Source organism: Xyrauchen texanus, chromosome 5 (genome assembly GCF_025860055.1).
Source record: "Xyrauchen texanus isolate HMW12.3.18 chromosome 5, RBS_HiC_50CHRs, whole genome shotgun sequence".
Lineage (NCBI taxonomy): Eukaryota > Metazoa > Chordata > Actinopteri > Cypriniformes > Catostomidae > Xyrauchen > Xyrauchen texanus.
Genome location: NC_068280.1, coordinates 3,316,618 through 3,329,167, shown reverse-complemented (window position 1 = coordinate 3,329,167; position 12,550 = coordinate 3,316,618). Strand labels below are relative to the sequence as shown.

General features: G+C 38.4%; 1 protein-coding gene across 4 annotated transcripts; it reads right to left on the bottom strand.

Annotated features, from left to right (window-relative positions):
• Positions 1–158: 158 nt before the first annotated feature.
• On the bottom strand, positions 159–9,610 carry elmod2 (ELMO/CED-12 domain containing 2). Of its 4 annotated transcripts, none has more exons than XM_052127140.1 (9): positions 9,586–9,610; positions 8,829–8,976; positions 8,670–8,698; positions 8,400–8,497; positions 4,782–4,911; positions 3,471–3,604; positions 3,309–3,377; positions 2,638–2,771; positions 159–1,088 (listed from the first exon to the last, which is right to left on the bottom strand). In XM_052127140.1, exons 2-9 carry the CDS (start codon positions 8,971–8,973, stop codon positions 931–933), a joined length of 897 nt encoding a protein of 298 aa, XP_051983100.1. In that variant the 5' UTR covers positions 8,974–8,976; positions 9,586–9,610; the 3' UTR covers positions 159–930. The 4 variants fall into 4 exon arrangements, with proteins under 4 accessions (XP_051983100.1, XP_051983102.1, XP_051983099.1 ...); XM_052127142.1 differs by lacking the exon at positions 9,586–9,610 and adding an exon at positions 9,402–9,534; XM_052127139.1 differs by lacking the exon at positions 9,586–9,610 and adding an exon at positions 9,307–9,405.
• Between the last annotated feature and the right edge of the window lie 2,940 nt (positions 9,611–12,550).

The following is a 12,550-nucleotide window of genomic DNA, read 5'->3' as shown; positions in this document are numbered from 1 at the left end:
GGATCGCTGCTGATAATACAGTTTATAAATCACATGACAGATGATTAACAGTATATTCTAATATAAATAAATAGCTTTTAATATTAGTGAAATTTAATGTGTAATATTTATGAAATGCATGAAGTAAAGAAATGCAAACATTTGTTTATATTCAGTCGCTACATTTATTCTTCAACATTAGGTATGAATCCAACGCTATAAAATTAATCGGGTCATCGAGAATAAAAAGTTACATCTTCAAAACCAAACACTGCTTAAATAAGACAACGACAGAGTGTTACATAAAGGTTTGTGCATACTATACCAATGCTGTACTTTGGAATTTGAGTTGAGGTCTGAACAACATTAACAGAACAGACAACAAATCTGATTAGATATTAAATACTGTACAACTCTCAGGTTTTAGGCCACATCAACAAAATGTACAGATAATGATGGGTCGAGTTTATAATAACTTAAACATGCAAAGAGGTTGAATGCTCTGCATATAAAGACATTTAGGAGGCTTAGGAAAAATAACTTCCTAAAATGATCTATTTTTACGATCATAAACTTCCTGAGATGGGTAAACGTTACAAAGAGAAGCAGGAGTCGCGCAACCAAAACGGTCAAGTGTTTAGAGAACGCCAATCTATGAACTTGAGTTTAAAATGTTACTTTCAATGCACTAAATGATAGAATTAGTAATCCTTCACAGTGGAAATGTTCTCCCCGACTATGTAAAGGCCAGCTCAACCCCTTTGATGTACAGTTTATACAGTATTTTGTTGTGGAATTATTAATTCATTTTTCATGCACATTGTACATTTCCCTACTCAAAAACTATTAATGGAGTCAATTGGAAATTGACAGAAAACAAAAACAACTGTTCAGGTTTCCTTTTCGTTTGATTCTCATTCCTGTATTTGAAGAAGTGTTGGAATGCTGGAATCACTTCTTTGGGACCGGAGTCATGATTAGAGTGACCTCTGGTTCCTGGAGTTGCCCTTTGACCTTGTCGTGAAACTTCTCCCGGTAGCGATTGAACTCCATGATGCTCTCTGGCTCCTCTTCCAACCAGAACTTATCAAACTCGTACGCCAGGTAACCTACACACAGTAAACAGAAGATTCTGTAGATTAAATGTGTCCATGTCATATTTCACCCCCCAAAAAATAAGAATATTTTGCATTAAAAAAAATATTTTAATTTTTTTTTATTGAAATACATTTTTTTTGAGTATTTTTTTCTGTAATAAATTTACAAGAATTAGTCTATTTTTTATTTTTATTAATTCCCAGTATTGTCACTGGTGATTCTCATTACCATAATACAGTATTTGTTTTTACTGAATTAAAAAATAAAAATAAATAATAATAATATATATATATATATATATATATATATAATATGTTTGTTTTTAATCAGCATAAATAGGCAGCACTGCAAATAATACAATGGTGTATAAATGCTTAATTTAAATATGTTAATTTTTAAACCTTACAGTTATGAGATTTATTATTTATTATTATATCAGATTTACTTTGCTGGGAATTATAATAATAAATTAGTCTAATTCTTGTAACTGTAAATCAATAATTACTACATGTATTTTAGTAAATATACTTATTTAAATTGTATTTTTCAATAAATAATATTCAAGTATTTTTACTGAAAAACATATAATTATTGTTTTACAGTAACAAGAATTAAACTGAATTTAAAAAAAAACTGTAAACATTGTTTTTTAATTGTCATACATTAAAGATCATAATACCATGATGTATAAATACTTCATAGTTGAAATATGTAAATATATATTTTTTAAACATTTCAGTAGTGACAATCACATTTTATATATTTTTGCATAATAGTAATGGGGATTTAAGGGGAAATGCTCTCAAAGAAAATAATGTCTCAATGTAAACAATTGTTATTGTTAAATAAATTAACCCTTTAAGCTCTGAAGGTGTTTTTAAAGATTTCCTGTTTCAGTGGCATAACCAAAATTAAAGGCTTATAAGTCAACCAAAAAAAAAACAAGGAGGGCCAAGTGTTTAGTATCATTGTAAAGAAAACTTTTCACATTTTTGGATGATATAGATTGATGCATTCTGAGACTCTCAGCCTAAGAAACTGCTGGAAATTGTGGGTGTAAATAAGTCGGCTCCAAAAAACTGCTTTTGTTTTGTTCCAAATCATGTCAATACATTCTGGAAATGGCAAAAATTGAAGAGACAAATCAAAATGGCTGACTTCCTGTTGAGTTTAGGGCATGGGTCCAAGAGACTTTTTTGTAGGTATTGGCATGTTACACATGTGTACCCATTTTTGTATGTGTAGGTGATACGTAGCATAAAGCGCACATCATTGAAAGTTTGTAGGTGGCACTATTGAGCCATTTTACCACACTTAATTCTGAAACCCATATCAGATGTAAATTTTCACCCCTTCTGATGCATGTGCAAAGTTTTAAAGTATGTCTAGCCCCACAAAAATGCGATTCATTTGAGAAAAAAATTATAAACTCCAAGAACAAAAAGATGCCTCGTACCATCTGTGCTCGGGCCCTAATACGAGCTAATTCCTGAAGAAGATATGATTGGACAACTAGATAAAAGAACCACGGCATAAAAATAGAAATGTTTGCTTGCTTACAGTAGAATTGATGGAAGTGCTGCATTTGAGGTTTTGCAGATACAGCGTTATAGAAATGAGGCTTCAAAGCGCCACTCTTCATTAAGCTGTATGCCATCTCAGTCAGATTAATGCCCACTATTGCATATGAATACCTGCAATAACACAAAACACACATAACATAATTATAGTATTACATTTTAGTGCCATTTTGGGCTATAAAGAACACCGAGAGTAGGGGAAATGACCAACATCTAATCGTCAAGGTAGGAGTATTTTAGATTTGGATTATTTTAGCTGAATATTTAACAAAAATGGTTTATGCACCACATAAACAGATAACAATGCCAATTTTTGCAAAATCCAATGAATGAAATACTTGAAACATATGAAAAATCATTCGTCTCATTTTAATTTTGCCTCTTTATATTAGAGACATGATAGACGCAAACCAAAAATTATAATTACTGAAAATGAATGAGTAAGTTTCACATTATGTAACAGTATAAACAGTCAACTGCTATTACAAAACTGATAGTTCTGGCTCTACACACTCCCATGAACATAAATCAATTTAATCATATTAGGCAATATCGATATTGCTCGTCAATTGTAAACAATTCAACTCCGCTTCACGTTACAACCCTTAATAACAACTTAGTCTTGCCCAGCAGAGGAAAGGTCAGACTTACCCGAGTGTGGGGTGATTTGCATGTGACAGAACCTGACGGGCTTCATCGGTGCACGTCTCGCTGAAAAACCTGGGTAAAGAAAAAACTCCATTTGAAATGCAACAGGAAAGCAATGAGACAAACAAATATGACTCTTGCATAAATTACAGAAGTTACACTCACACAAGGTTTGTGAGGCCCAGCATGCCCATGCCTCTGAAATCTGTCTTCGGGTCATCACCTTGGAAACCGATGTTGCCCCACTGTTTAGTTACTCTCGACTCCAACTTGGCTGACGGCATTAACAAGTCCCACAACTGGCAAAAACACAGACGATCTTATATCATACATATTAGAGGTCAACCAATAGTGGATTTTGTCTATACCGATAACTAGGCTGGTGGAAAAGGTCGGTAAACGAATACTCGGCTGATAGTTTCTCAAATCTATCAATTAAATGTAAAAAAAAAAAAATCTTAGTCATTCCTTACTCTGATAGGCACAGAGACAACAAGAGTCCAAAATAAAGAAAATCCAAGTTATAACCAGAAAACATTCTTGATTTGGTGCACAATGCACGACTTTTAACTATGAACCATAATACATCGGCTGATAACCCCAAAAAGCAACTATCTGTGCCGATTAATCGGTAAAACCGATATATAATCGTCAACCTCTAATACACACAGCACTGTGCAAAAGTTTTAGGCACTTGTGAAAAATTTTGCATAGTGAGGATGTCTTCAAAAATAATGCCATAAATAGTTTTAATTTATCACTTGATGTCATAGAAAGTCCAGTAAACATAAAAAATGGCTAAATCAATATTCGGTGTGACCACCTGTGCCTTTAAAACATCCCCAAATCTCCTAGATACACCTGGACAGTTTTTCTTGGTTGTTGGCAGATCGGATGTTTCAAGCTTCTTGGAGAATTCGTCACAGTTCTTCTGTCTATTTCAGCTGTCTCGATGGCTTCTGTCTCGTCTTATAATCTCAGACTGACCCGATGTTCAGTGGGGGGGTCTGTGGGGGGCAATGCCATCTGTTGCAGGGCTCCCTGTTCTTCTATTCTAATCCATTTGCAAAGTTATTTCTGCATATATATACAGTGAAATGTATTTGTTTTCACATATCCCAGCTAAGCTGGGGTCAGAGTGAAGGGTCAGCCATGATATGGCACCACTGGAGCAGATGGGCTCAATGGCCTTGCTCAAGGGCCCAACAGTGGCATCTTGGCAGTAATGGGGGTTGCACCCCCGACCTTCTGGTCAGTAACCCAGAGCCTCAACCGCTGTGTCACCAAGCACAATGTTTGTCGACAAAACCAATTACAAAAACTCAATGAAATGCCTTTAAATCCAAATGTAAAAAGAACATAAGTAACATAAGTGTGTCCAAACTTTTGACACTTTTTCACTCTGGTTTAGTCTCGTGTCAGCTGACCTCCTCGACTGAGGTATCAGATTAAATTAAATTTAAATACAAAAGTCACCTTCAGGAGCATGTTCTCATGTTCCTCCTTATCAGAGTCAAACACCTCCTTTCGAAGTTCCTCAACTGCCTCAAACAGCTCATTATAGCCGTTTATTTGTAAAAGGCATTGGCGAAAATTCAGCTTAAACCTGTAACAGAGAAGTAGAGATTCAACAACGAGTTATTTTTCTGGCATGTAAAACTAGACCTTGTTTTAAAAATATCCACAACATTTTACACTGGAGGCCAAAAGTTTGGAATAATATAGAAAAATATCACTTGTGGAAAGAAATCGGTACTTTTATTCACCAAAGTGGCATTCAACTGATCACAATGTATAATCAGGACGTTAATAACGTGAATAATTACTATTACTATTTGATAAAAATGTTCATAACTTCTTAAACTACTTCAAAGAGTTTGTCCACGTGCAGCAATGACAGCTTTGCTGAACCTAGCGGTTATTCTAGCGGTCAGTTTGTCCAGATACTCAGGTGACCTTTCACCCCACACTTCCTGTAGCACTTGCCATAGATGTGACTTGGCGGGCACTTCTCACACACACCTTACAGTCTAGCTGATCCCACAAAAGCTCAATGGGGTTCAGATCCGTAACACTCTTTTCCAATGATCTGTTGTCCAATGTCTGTGTTTCTTTACCCACTCGAACCTTTTCTTTTTGTTTTTCTGTTTCAAAAGTGGCTTTTTCTTTGCAATTCTTCCCATAAGTCCTCCTGAGTCTTCTCTTTACTGTTGTACATGAAACTGGTGTTGAGCGGGTAGAATTCAATGAAGCTGTCAGCGGAGGACATGTGAGGCGTCTATTTCTCAAACTAGAGACTCTGATGTACTTATCCTCTTGTTTAGTTGTACATCTGGTCTTCCACATCTCTTTCTGTCCTTGTTAGAGACAGTTGTGCTTTATCTTTGAAGACTGTAGTTACACCTTTGTATGTATGACATCTTCATATTTTATCAAAAATTACTTTTTTCAAATAGTGATGGTGCTGTTTTTTACATCAGTAATGTCCTGAATATACTTTGTGATCAGTTGAATGTCACTTTGGTGAATTACAGTACCAATTTCCTTCCAGAACAGCAACTGTACATTAATTAAATAATTAAATGTTAAATAAAAAATTCTTGATCTTTCCTTCTACGAGACACAGAAACAACGAGAGTCCAAAAGAAATATAGTTCCTGATACACTTATAACCAAAAAACTACATTTGATTTGGTGCATAAGGCATGACTTTTAACTATGAAAAAGATAGAATAACACAGGAACACGGAGAAAAACGAATAATAATAAAAAAATAATTAACAGCATTGCTTTTTTTCCAATAACGATAGATACAAAAAGCAACTATCTGTGCCGACGAATTGGTAAAACCGATACATCGGTCAAACTCCAATAAATATGCACAATTTACAAAACGAATGACAATGCCTCTGGCCCGACTGATGGTGAAACAATCAGAAAAATATATATTATTTGGCTGAACTGGATTCAATCATGGACAGCTGTTCCACATATTTTAACGAGTTTCCTTAAATAAAAATGACCATGTGATTGCAACTTAAATACTTCAAGTAGAGGAAACCTAACTGAACTGAGTAAACCAAACAAACCTTTACAAGTTAAAATAACTGAAATGAAACTCTTTTAGTGATATTCGAGCTAGTGACTAAGGATGCACCGATCCGATACCTGGATCGGTATCGGCTCCAACACTGACGTTTTTAAACGGATCGGGTACCGGTCCGACGAGCCCGATCCAAATCCATAAAAATCACCATTAAAGTGGTTCATATGAATCGTGCATTTTATTCAAAGCCACTTGAAGATGTGTGATAGCTCTGTGAATCACAAAAGGCTGTTTAATAAGTAAATATATAAAATACACGTGCAGCTCCAGCGCGTCAGTGAATGATGCTGATCTGTTGAAACACGAGCCAATTTTAGCCTTCACGCGGTGCGCAATATTTGAGCGCTACTCAAGAACATCATCTCCGATGTAGATGCTCAATAGTTCGGTTCACTTATAATGTGCATTTAGAACGACAACGGATACATTATCCAGTAAACTAGTAAACAATAAAGTGTTTATTAATACGCGATACATTTATATTGAAATAATGTGTAGTTTGAGGTTTGTGTTTCTTTACATATTAAAGAGTAACCCCAATTACTTCCACACAATAATGTAAAGATATTATAAACCGATTATGCAAAAACTCCAAGTGAAGGAGTTCAAGTACCTCGGGGTCTTGTTCACGAGTGAGGGGACAATGGAGCGGGAGGTTGGGCGGAGAATCGGGGCAGCGGGGGCGGTATTGCACTCGCTCTATCACACCGTTGTCACGTAAAGAGAGCTGAGCCGGAAGGCAAAGCTCTCGATCTACCGGTCAATTTTCGTTCCTACCCTCACCTATGGTCATGAAGGCTGGGTCATGACCGAAAGTACTAGGTTGTGAGTACAAGCGGCCGAAATGGGCTTCCTCAGAAGGGTGGCGGGCTTCTCCCTTAGAGATAGGGTGAGGAGCTCAGTCATCCGTGAGGAGCTCGGAGTAGAGCCGCTGCTCCTTTGCGTCGAAAGGAGTCAGTCGAGGTGGTTTGGGTATCTGGTAAGGATGCCCCCTGGCCGCCTCCCTAGGGAGGTGTTTCAGGCACGTCCAGCTGGGAGGAGGCCTCGGGGAAGACCCAGGATTAGGTGGAGAGATTACATCTCCACACTGGCCTGGGAACACCTCGGGGTCCCCCAGTCAGAGCTGGGTTAATGTGGCTCGGGATAGGGAAGTTTGGGGCCCCCTGCTGGAGCAGCTGCCCCAGCGACCCGACTTCGGATAAGCAGCTGAAGATGGATGGATGGATGGATGGATGGATGGATGGATGATGCAAAAACAACAACACTGGTATCGGATCGGAATCGGTCGATACTGAGATTTCCGAACATCAGTATCGGAAGAGAAAAAGTGGTATCGGTGCATCCCTACAAGTGACAGGAAATCTTAGCATGCTAAAAATGCATGCTGGAAGTAAGCACTACCGAGTGCAACTTAGTCACTATGCTACGGTTAGCTCAGCAATCACTCAATAGATAATGCAATATGTAGAATACTCTAATAGTCCTCAAACAATCCACTTTTTACCATTATGGTAACCCCAAAGTCTACAACATAACACAAACGCTTTAACTCTCAAGCTGACAAAACATTAAAAACTAGCAATTCTCCAACTTTATATTCATCTTGCACAAAGGCACAAAAAATAACACTTCATTTGAACTTTAACTCTCCCTGTCGAGTCCCACACAAAGCATGCTAGAATCTAGAAATCCTCTGCCCGGGACATTTTTAGTTGAATCAACTAATTTAAGTTCCCTTGGTTGAGTAATACAAACATGTGAGAATTGGGGAAAATATGACTGGGCCCCCATTGCATCACTATATATATATATCAGTGTTGTAACCATTGTAAATGTAAAACTAAAGCAAACATTTTATTATATGACCACTATAAAATCACAGGTCAACTCATATCATGACTAATATAAATGTCATTTAAATGTCTTTATTTTCCAGGTGTATTTCCCCCAACTTCAGTTAGTTTACTGTGATTTCAAGAGAGGCTCACGTTGGATCTTTCTGCTCTTTGATTCTCTTTTCTCGAATGATTTGAGCAAGATGGTCTTCCAGTTCGCTCTCCTTCAAAGATAAAGCTGCTCGCAAAACCTGATCAAACACAATCAAAAACAGCAATCTTATAGATGTTGACAGTGCACTAATATAAGCCGTGTTTATCCATCAGAGCACTACGCTAGCAGGTTAAGGCCAATGAAATAAAGGTTATAAGATTCAACTCTGAATTGCATTTAAGTTACACAAAGACACCGGAGATGCATACCTTGCTTTTGGACGACTTCAGGGAATACTCTACAAAGAAAAGCAACAATGATACCATTCCAACACTTCCATTTGTGTTATTGTCATAGCTTTGATGACTTTACTACTAATCTAAAATGTGAAACAGAAGTGGAACAAAAATGTGTAGTAGGTGTGTCACCTATTTGTGTTGTCCTAAGCGCTCCAGCTCTGCACTGGGCACAGATCCGCTGTAGCTCACATGTTCCCGTCACCAGCCTGAGTATCCATTTCACCCAGAACCGTAGACAAGAGGAATAGAAATACTGCCAGATATACCCCAACATCCTCTGAAACACAAACACGATCAGTCAGCTTCAGTCTTAAATGTTACACATATCATTGTTACACATATCAAAATGCAACATGATCACAACATACACAAATTGGACACTTTCCATGCATTTTCTTAAAACAGACTAAATTATGGACATGCATGCTTGAGTGCATAGAGTTGCTATACTAGCTTAAACAGACTTCACTCAATGCAGAGGAGCTCTGACTGTTGATCCTTGTACTCTGTGCAAGCAGCAGGCATTATGCTAGACATAAGCATTATTTCTAATCTCTACTCAATAACATTTGTGCATGCAAACAATGCCTCTGTTAACAATGTTTACCATTAAATCAACTCTCTGACTTTCAAATTAAGCACAAGTGGTCAAACGCATGAGATTGCATGTCTAATATCGTTGATACATCATGCTAAACATACAGAGATTGGTGAATCGAGAAAATGATCTGCACAACAGGTTGTTCATGCACGAGACACACAAATAACAAGCGTAGGTCCAACTGATGACGCAATTCATGTTTCATGTGTTCACGTGTTCAGGTGTTCATTTCATACTACGTACTAAATATTTCATAGAGTCCAGATAACTGTGAATCCCACTTACTAGCAGTATCTTCGCCCGGAAATGATTTGGCTTTCTGCGCATGTGCAGAAGAACTACATTTTTAATGTAATTGCATCACAAGAGGGCGCTATAATGTAGCATTTCAGACACGTCAGAAAAGAAAACAAAGATCTTCTATACATGTGCATTCACAACCTCCGCTTTTTTAACGTTAGAGCGAGCGTAACGGTCAACTGGCGTGTTACGACAGTAAGTCACCGTTTGCGGATACCATACAAACGAATGGGGAGAGCCGTAAACCGACACCTACTTATCGTAAAATGTTCAGTGTCTTTCCTTTTTCCATGGTGCAGTGGACGAACTAAGCCTAAATGTTAACTTATAGTAAAACATAAAATTGGGTAAAGAGAGCCCACTACTCAGTTGACATCTATGAAGCAAAGACTTTACCACCCCACAAGAAGAGGGTAACAATCTGGTCGATAGATTTGGAAAAAAAATGCTTTGGGAGAAACTGAAAGGCAAAAAGAAACTTTAATTTTCCCTACATTAATTCGACCAATCAGTGATGGAGGTAGATTGCCCCATCTCTGAAAATCAGACTTAGTCTGTTCCAACCAAGGGGAAAAATTTGCTGATAAAAGAGTGGGTAGAGATCTAGTAATATTGATCCCAAGGTATTTGAATCCTGTTTTACATAATCTAACAGGAACATCTAACAGCAAAAGACCCATAGCCAGTGCATTAACAGGGAAACACTCACTTTTATGAAGATTTCTTTTATAACCAGAGAAGTTTTTCCAACATGGATAAAATAACTGGAAATTGGATTAGAAATATATAATAATAAATCATCGGCATAGAGTGACAATTTAATTTCAATGCCTGACCTCACCACACCCTGAAGCAAAAGGGGAGGACCTCAGAGCCATCGAAAATGGTTCAATGGCCAGTGCGAACAGCAAAGGGGAAAGTGGGCACCCCTGTCGTGTTCCGCGTCCCAGCCTAAAATAGCTGGATCTGATGTTATTGGTGTGCACACTCGCCTAGGGAGAAACATATAAATGCATATCCAAGAAATAAAATTATCTCCAAATGCACATTTTTGAATCACAGAGAAAATATACTCCCACTCCACATGGTCAAATGCTTCTTCAGCGTCGAGTGAAATCAAACCTCAGGGGGTTTTGATGACTGTTTGGAATTAATTATATTTAAAAGTGTGCGAACATCTCCCACTGATAAAACCTGTTTGCTCATCAGAAGTATGTTTTCAAGGCGAGAAGCCAACACTTTGGCCAAAATCTTGGCATCTACATTCAGCAACGAAAGGGGCCTATAAGAGCTACATAACTTAGGATCCTTATCTTTTTTTAGAAGCAGAATTATGGATGCTTGTGTAAGCATCTCTGGTAGGACGCCATGCTCTAACGATTCCGTGTACACCAACAAAAGTAATGGGGACAATTTGGTCTGAAATTTCGTAAAAAACTTGACTGGAAAGCCGTCGGGCCCCGGGGCTTTATTGCAGTTGGCCAGCTGGTAGATAGCTGTGCTACTTATCGTGTGCTACCTCACTCTCCTGACCTCAAGAGGTGCACTAGCGACTGACGCTAGAGGCACCTAGAGGCTGTAGCCTTTACATTTACATTTATGCATTTGACAGCCGCTTTTATCCAAAGCGACGTACAGAGCCATTATTACAAGGACAATCCCCCCGGAGCAACCTGGAGTTAAGTGCCTTGCTCAAGGACACAATGGTGGTGGCTGTGGGGATCGAACCAGCGACCTTCAGATTAACAGTTTACCAGTTATGTGCTTTAGACCACTACACCACCACCACTCCTTTAGCCTCCTTGTTAATGCACCCACCTCCCACGCTGGTTCGAGTCCCGTTCGGAGCAAGGCGGCAAGGACCGGTAACACAGTGCATCATTTTAATTGCCTGAGTAATTTATTTTAAGTCTAAAGTGGCCTCGAGATCTGCGGCAACAGTTGAGTCAATTGCGGTGACATTTAAACTCTGTAAAAGGAGGTCATATCATGGGAATCAGATGGAGATTCAGATGTATATAAAGTAGAATAAAACAATTTGAAGCTGGCACTAATGCATTAAGGATCAGATATCAAATTACCAGATGGGTCCTGGATCTGAGGAATCAATCGACTGGCTGACTGACGACTTAACTGATGTGCCGAGACGACTAGCTTAATCAACATGTTCATAATTAGCACTACGAGAATGCAATAGAAGCCGCTCAGCATCATTTGTCAGAATGAAATCAAGTTCAGCTTGCAGATCAAGATGCCATTTAAACTGAACTTGTGGAGGGGAGTTGGCCAGCTGCTGATAAATATGAAAAATATCGGAAATGTAAGCGCAGCGTAGTTCTAGCGGGAAGACAAGCAGCTGTACATCATCGCACTATTAGCTGGGTAATTCCAAGCCAATCACATGTAAGCCATCGCTTTATAAGTCTGCACTGTTTCAGTGTGCTAACACAGCACCCTCCACCACCCCACCACCACCTGTTGAGTCCCGTCCTGCACGGGGGTAGGCTCCTCGCCCCTGCCTCCTATCTCCGGCAGGATATGACGGTTCCGAGTACAACTTCTTTGGACCGCAAGGCAGTTGATTTCACTCAAGTCTGCGAGTCTTCCTGACAGAAGCATGATTACGTATCCTTGCAGTATGAAGTCTATTTAAATGTGCGAAGTAAGAAATAATCTGTCCCCGAAGGTATGCTTTGAGTGTTTCCCACAATAATGAATAAGAAACCACACCATCCTGATTTGTAGCCATGAAATGATCAATTGAGGTTGAAATAAAATCAATAAATGTATCATTAGACAAAAGAAGACAGTTTAACCTCCATGATGATGAATATCAAGGCTGTACAGACAACTGCATATCAACACTAAGAGGGGCATGATCAGAAATAACAATAGCATGGTAAGAAACAGATGTTACTTTAGGAATTAGGGAGCGATCTATAAAGAAATA

What these genes read in the sequence shown, in the direction of transcription:
- elmod2 (XM_052127139.1), bottom strand. An exon ending in GCTTAGGACAACACAAATAG is followed by an intron (nt 8,699 to 8,828) that starts GTGACACACCTA and finishes TTTTCTTTGTAG; the next exon opens with AGTATTCCCTGAAGTCGTCC. An exon ending in ATGAGAACATGCTCCTGAAG is followed by an intron (nt 3,605 to 4,781) that starts GTGACTTTTGTA and finishes TGTTTTTGCCAG; the next exon opens with TTGTGGGACTTGTTAATGCC.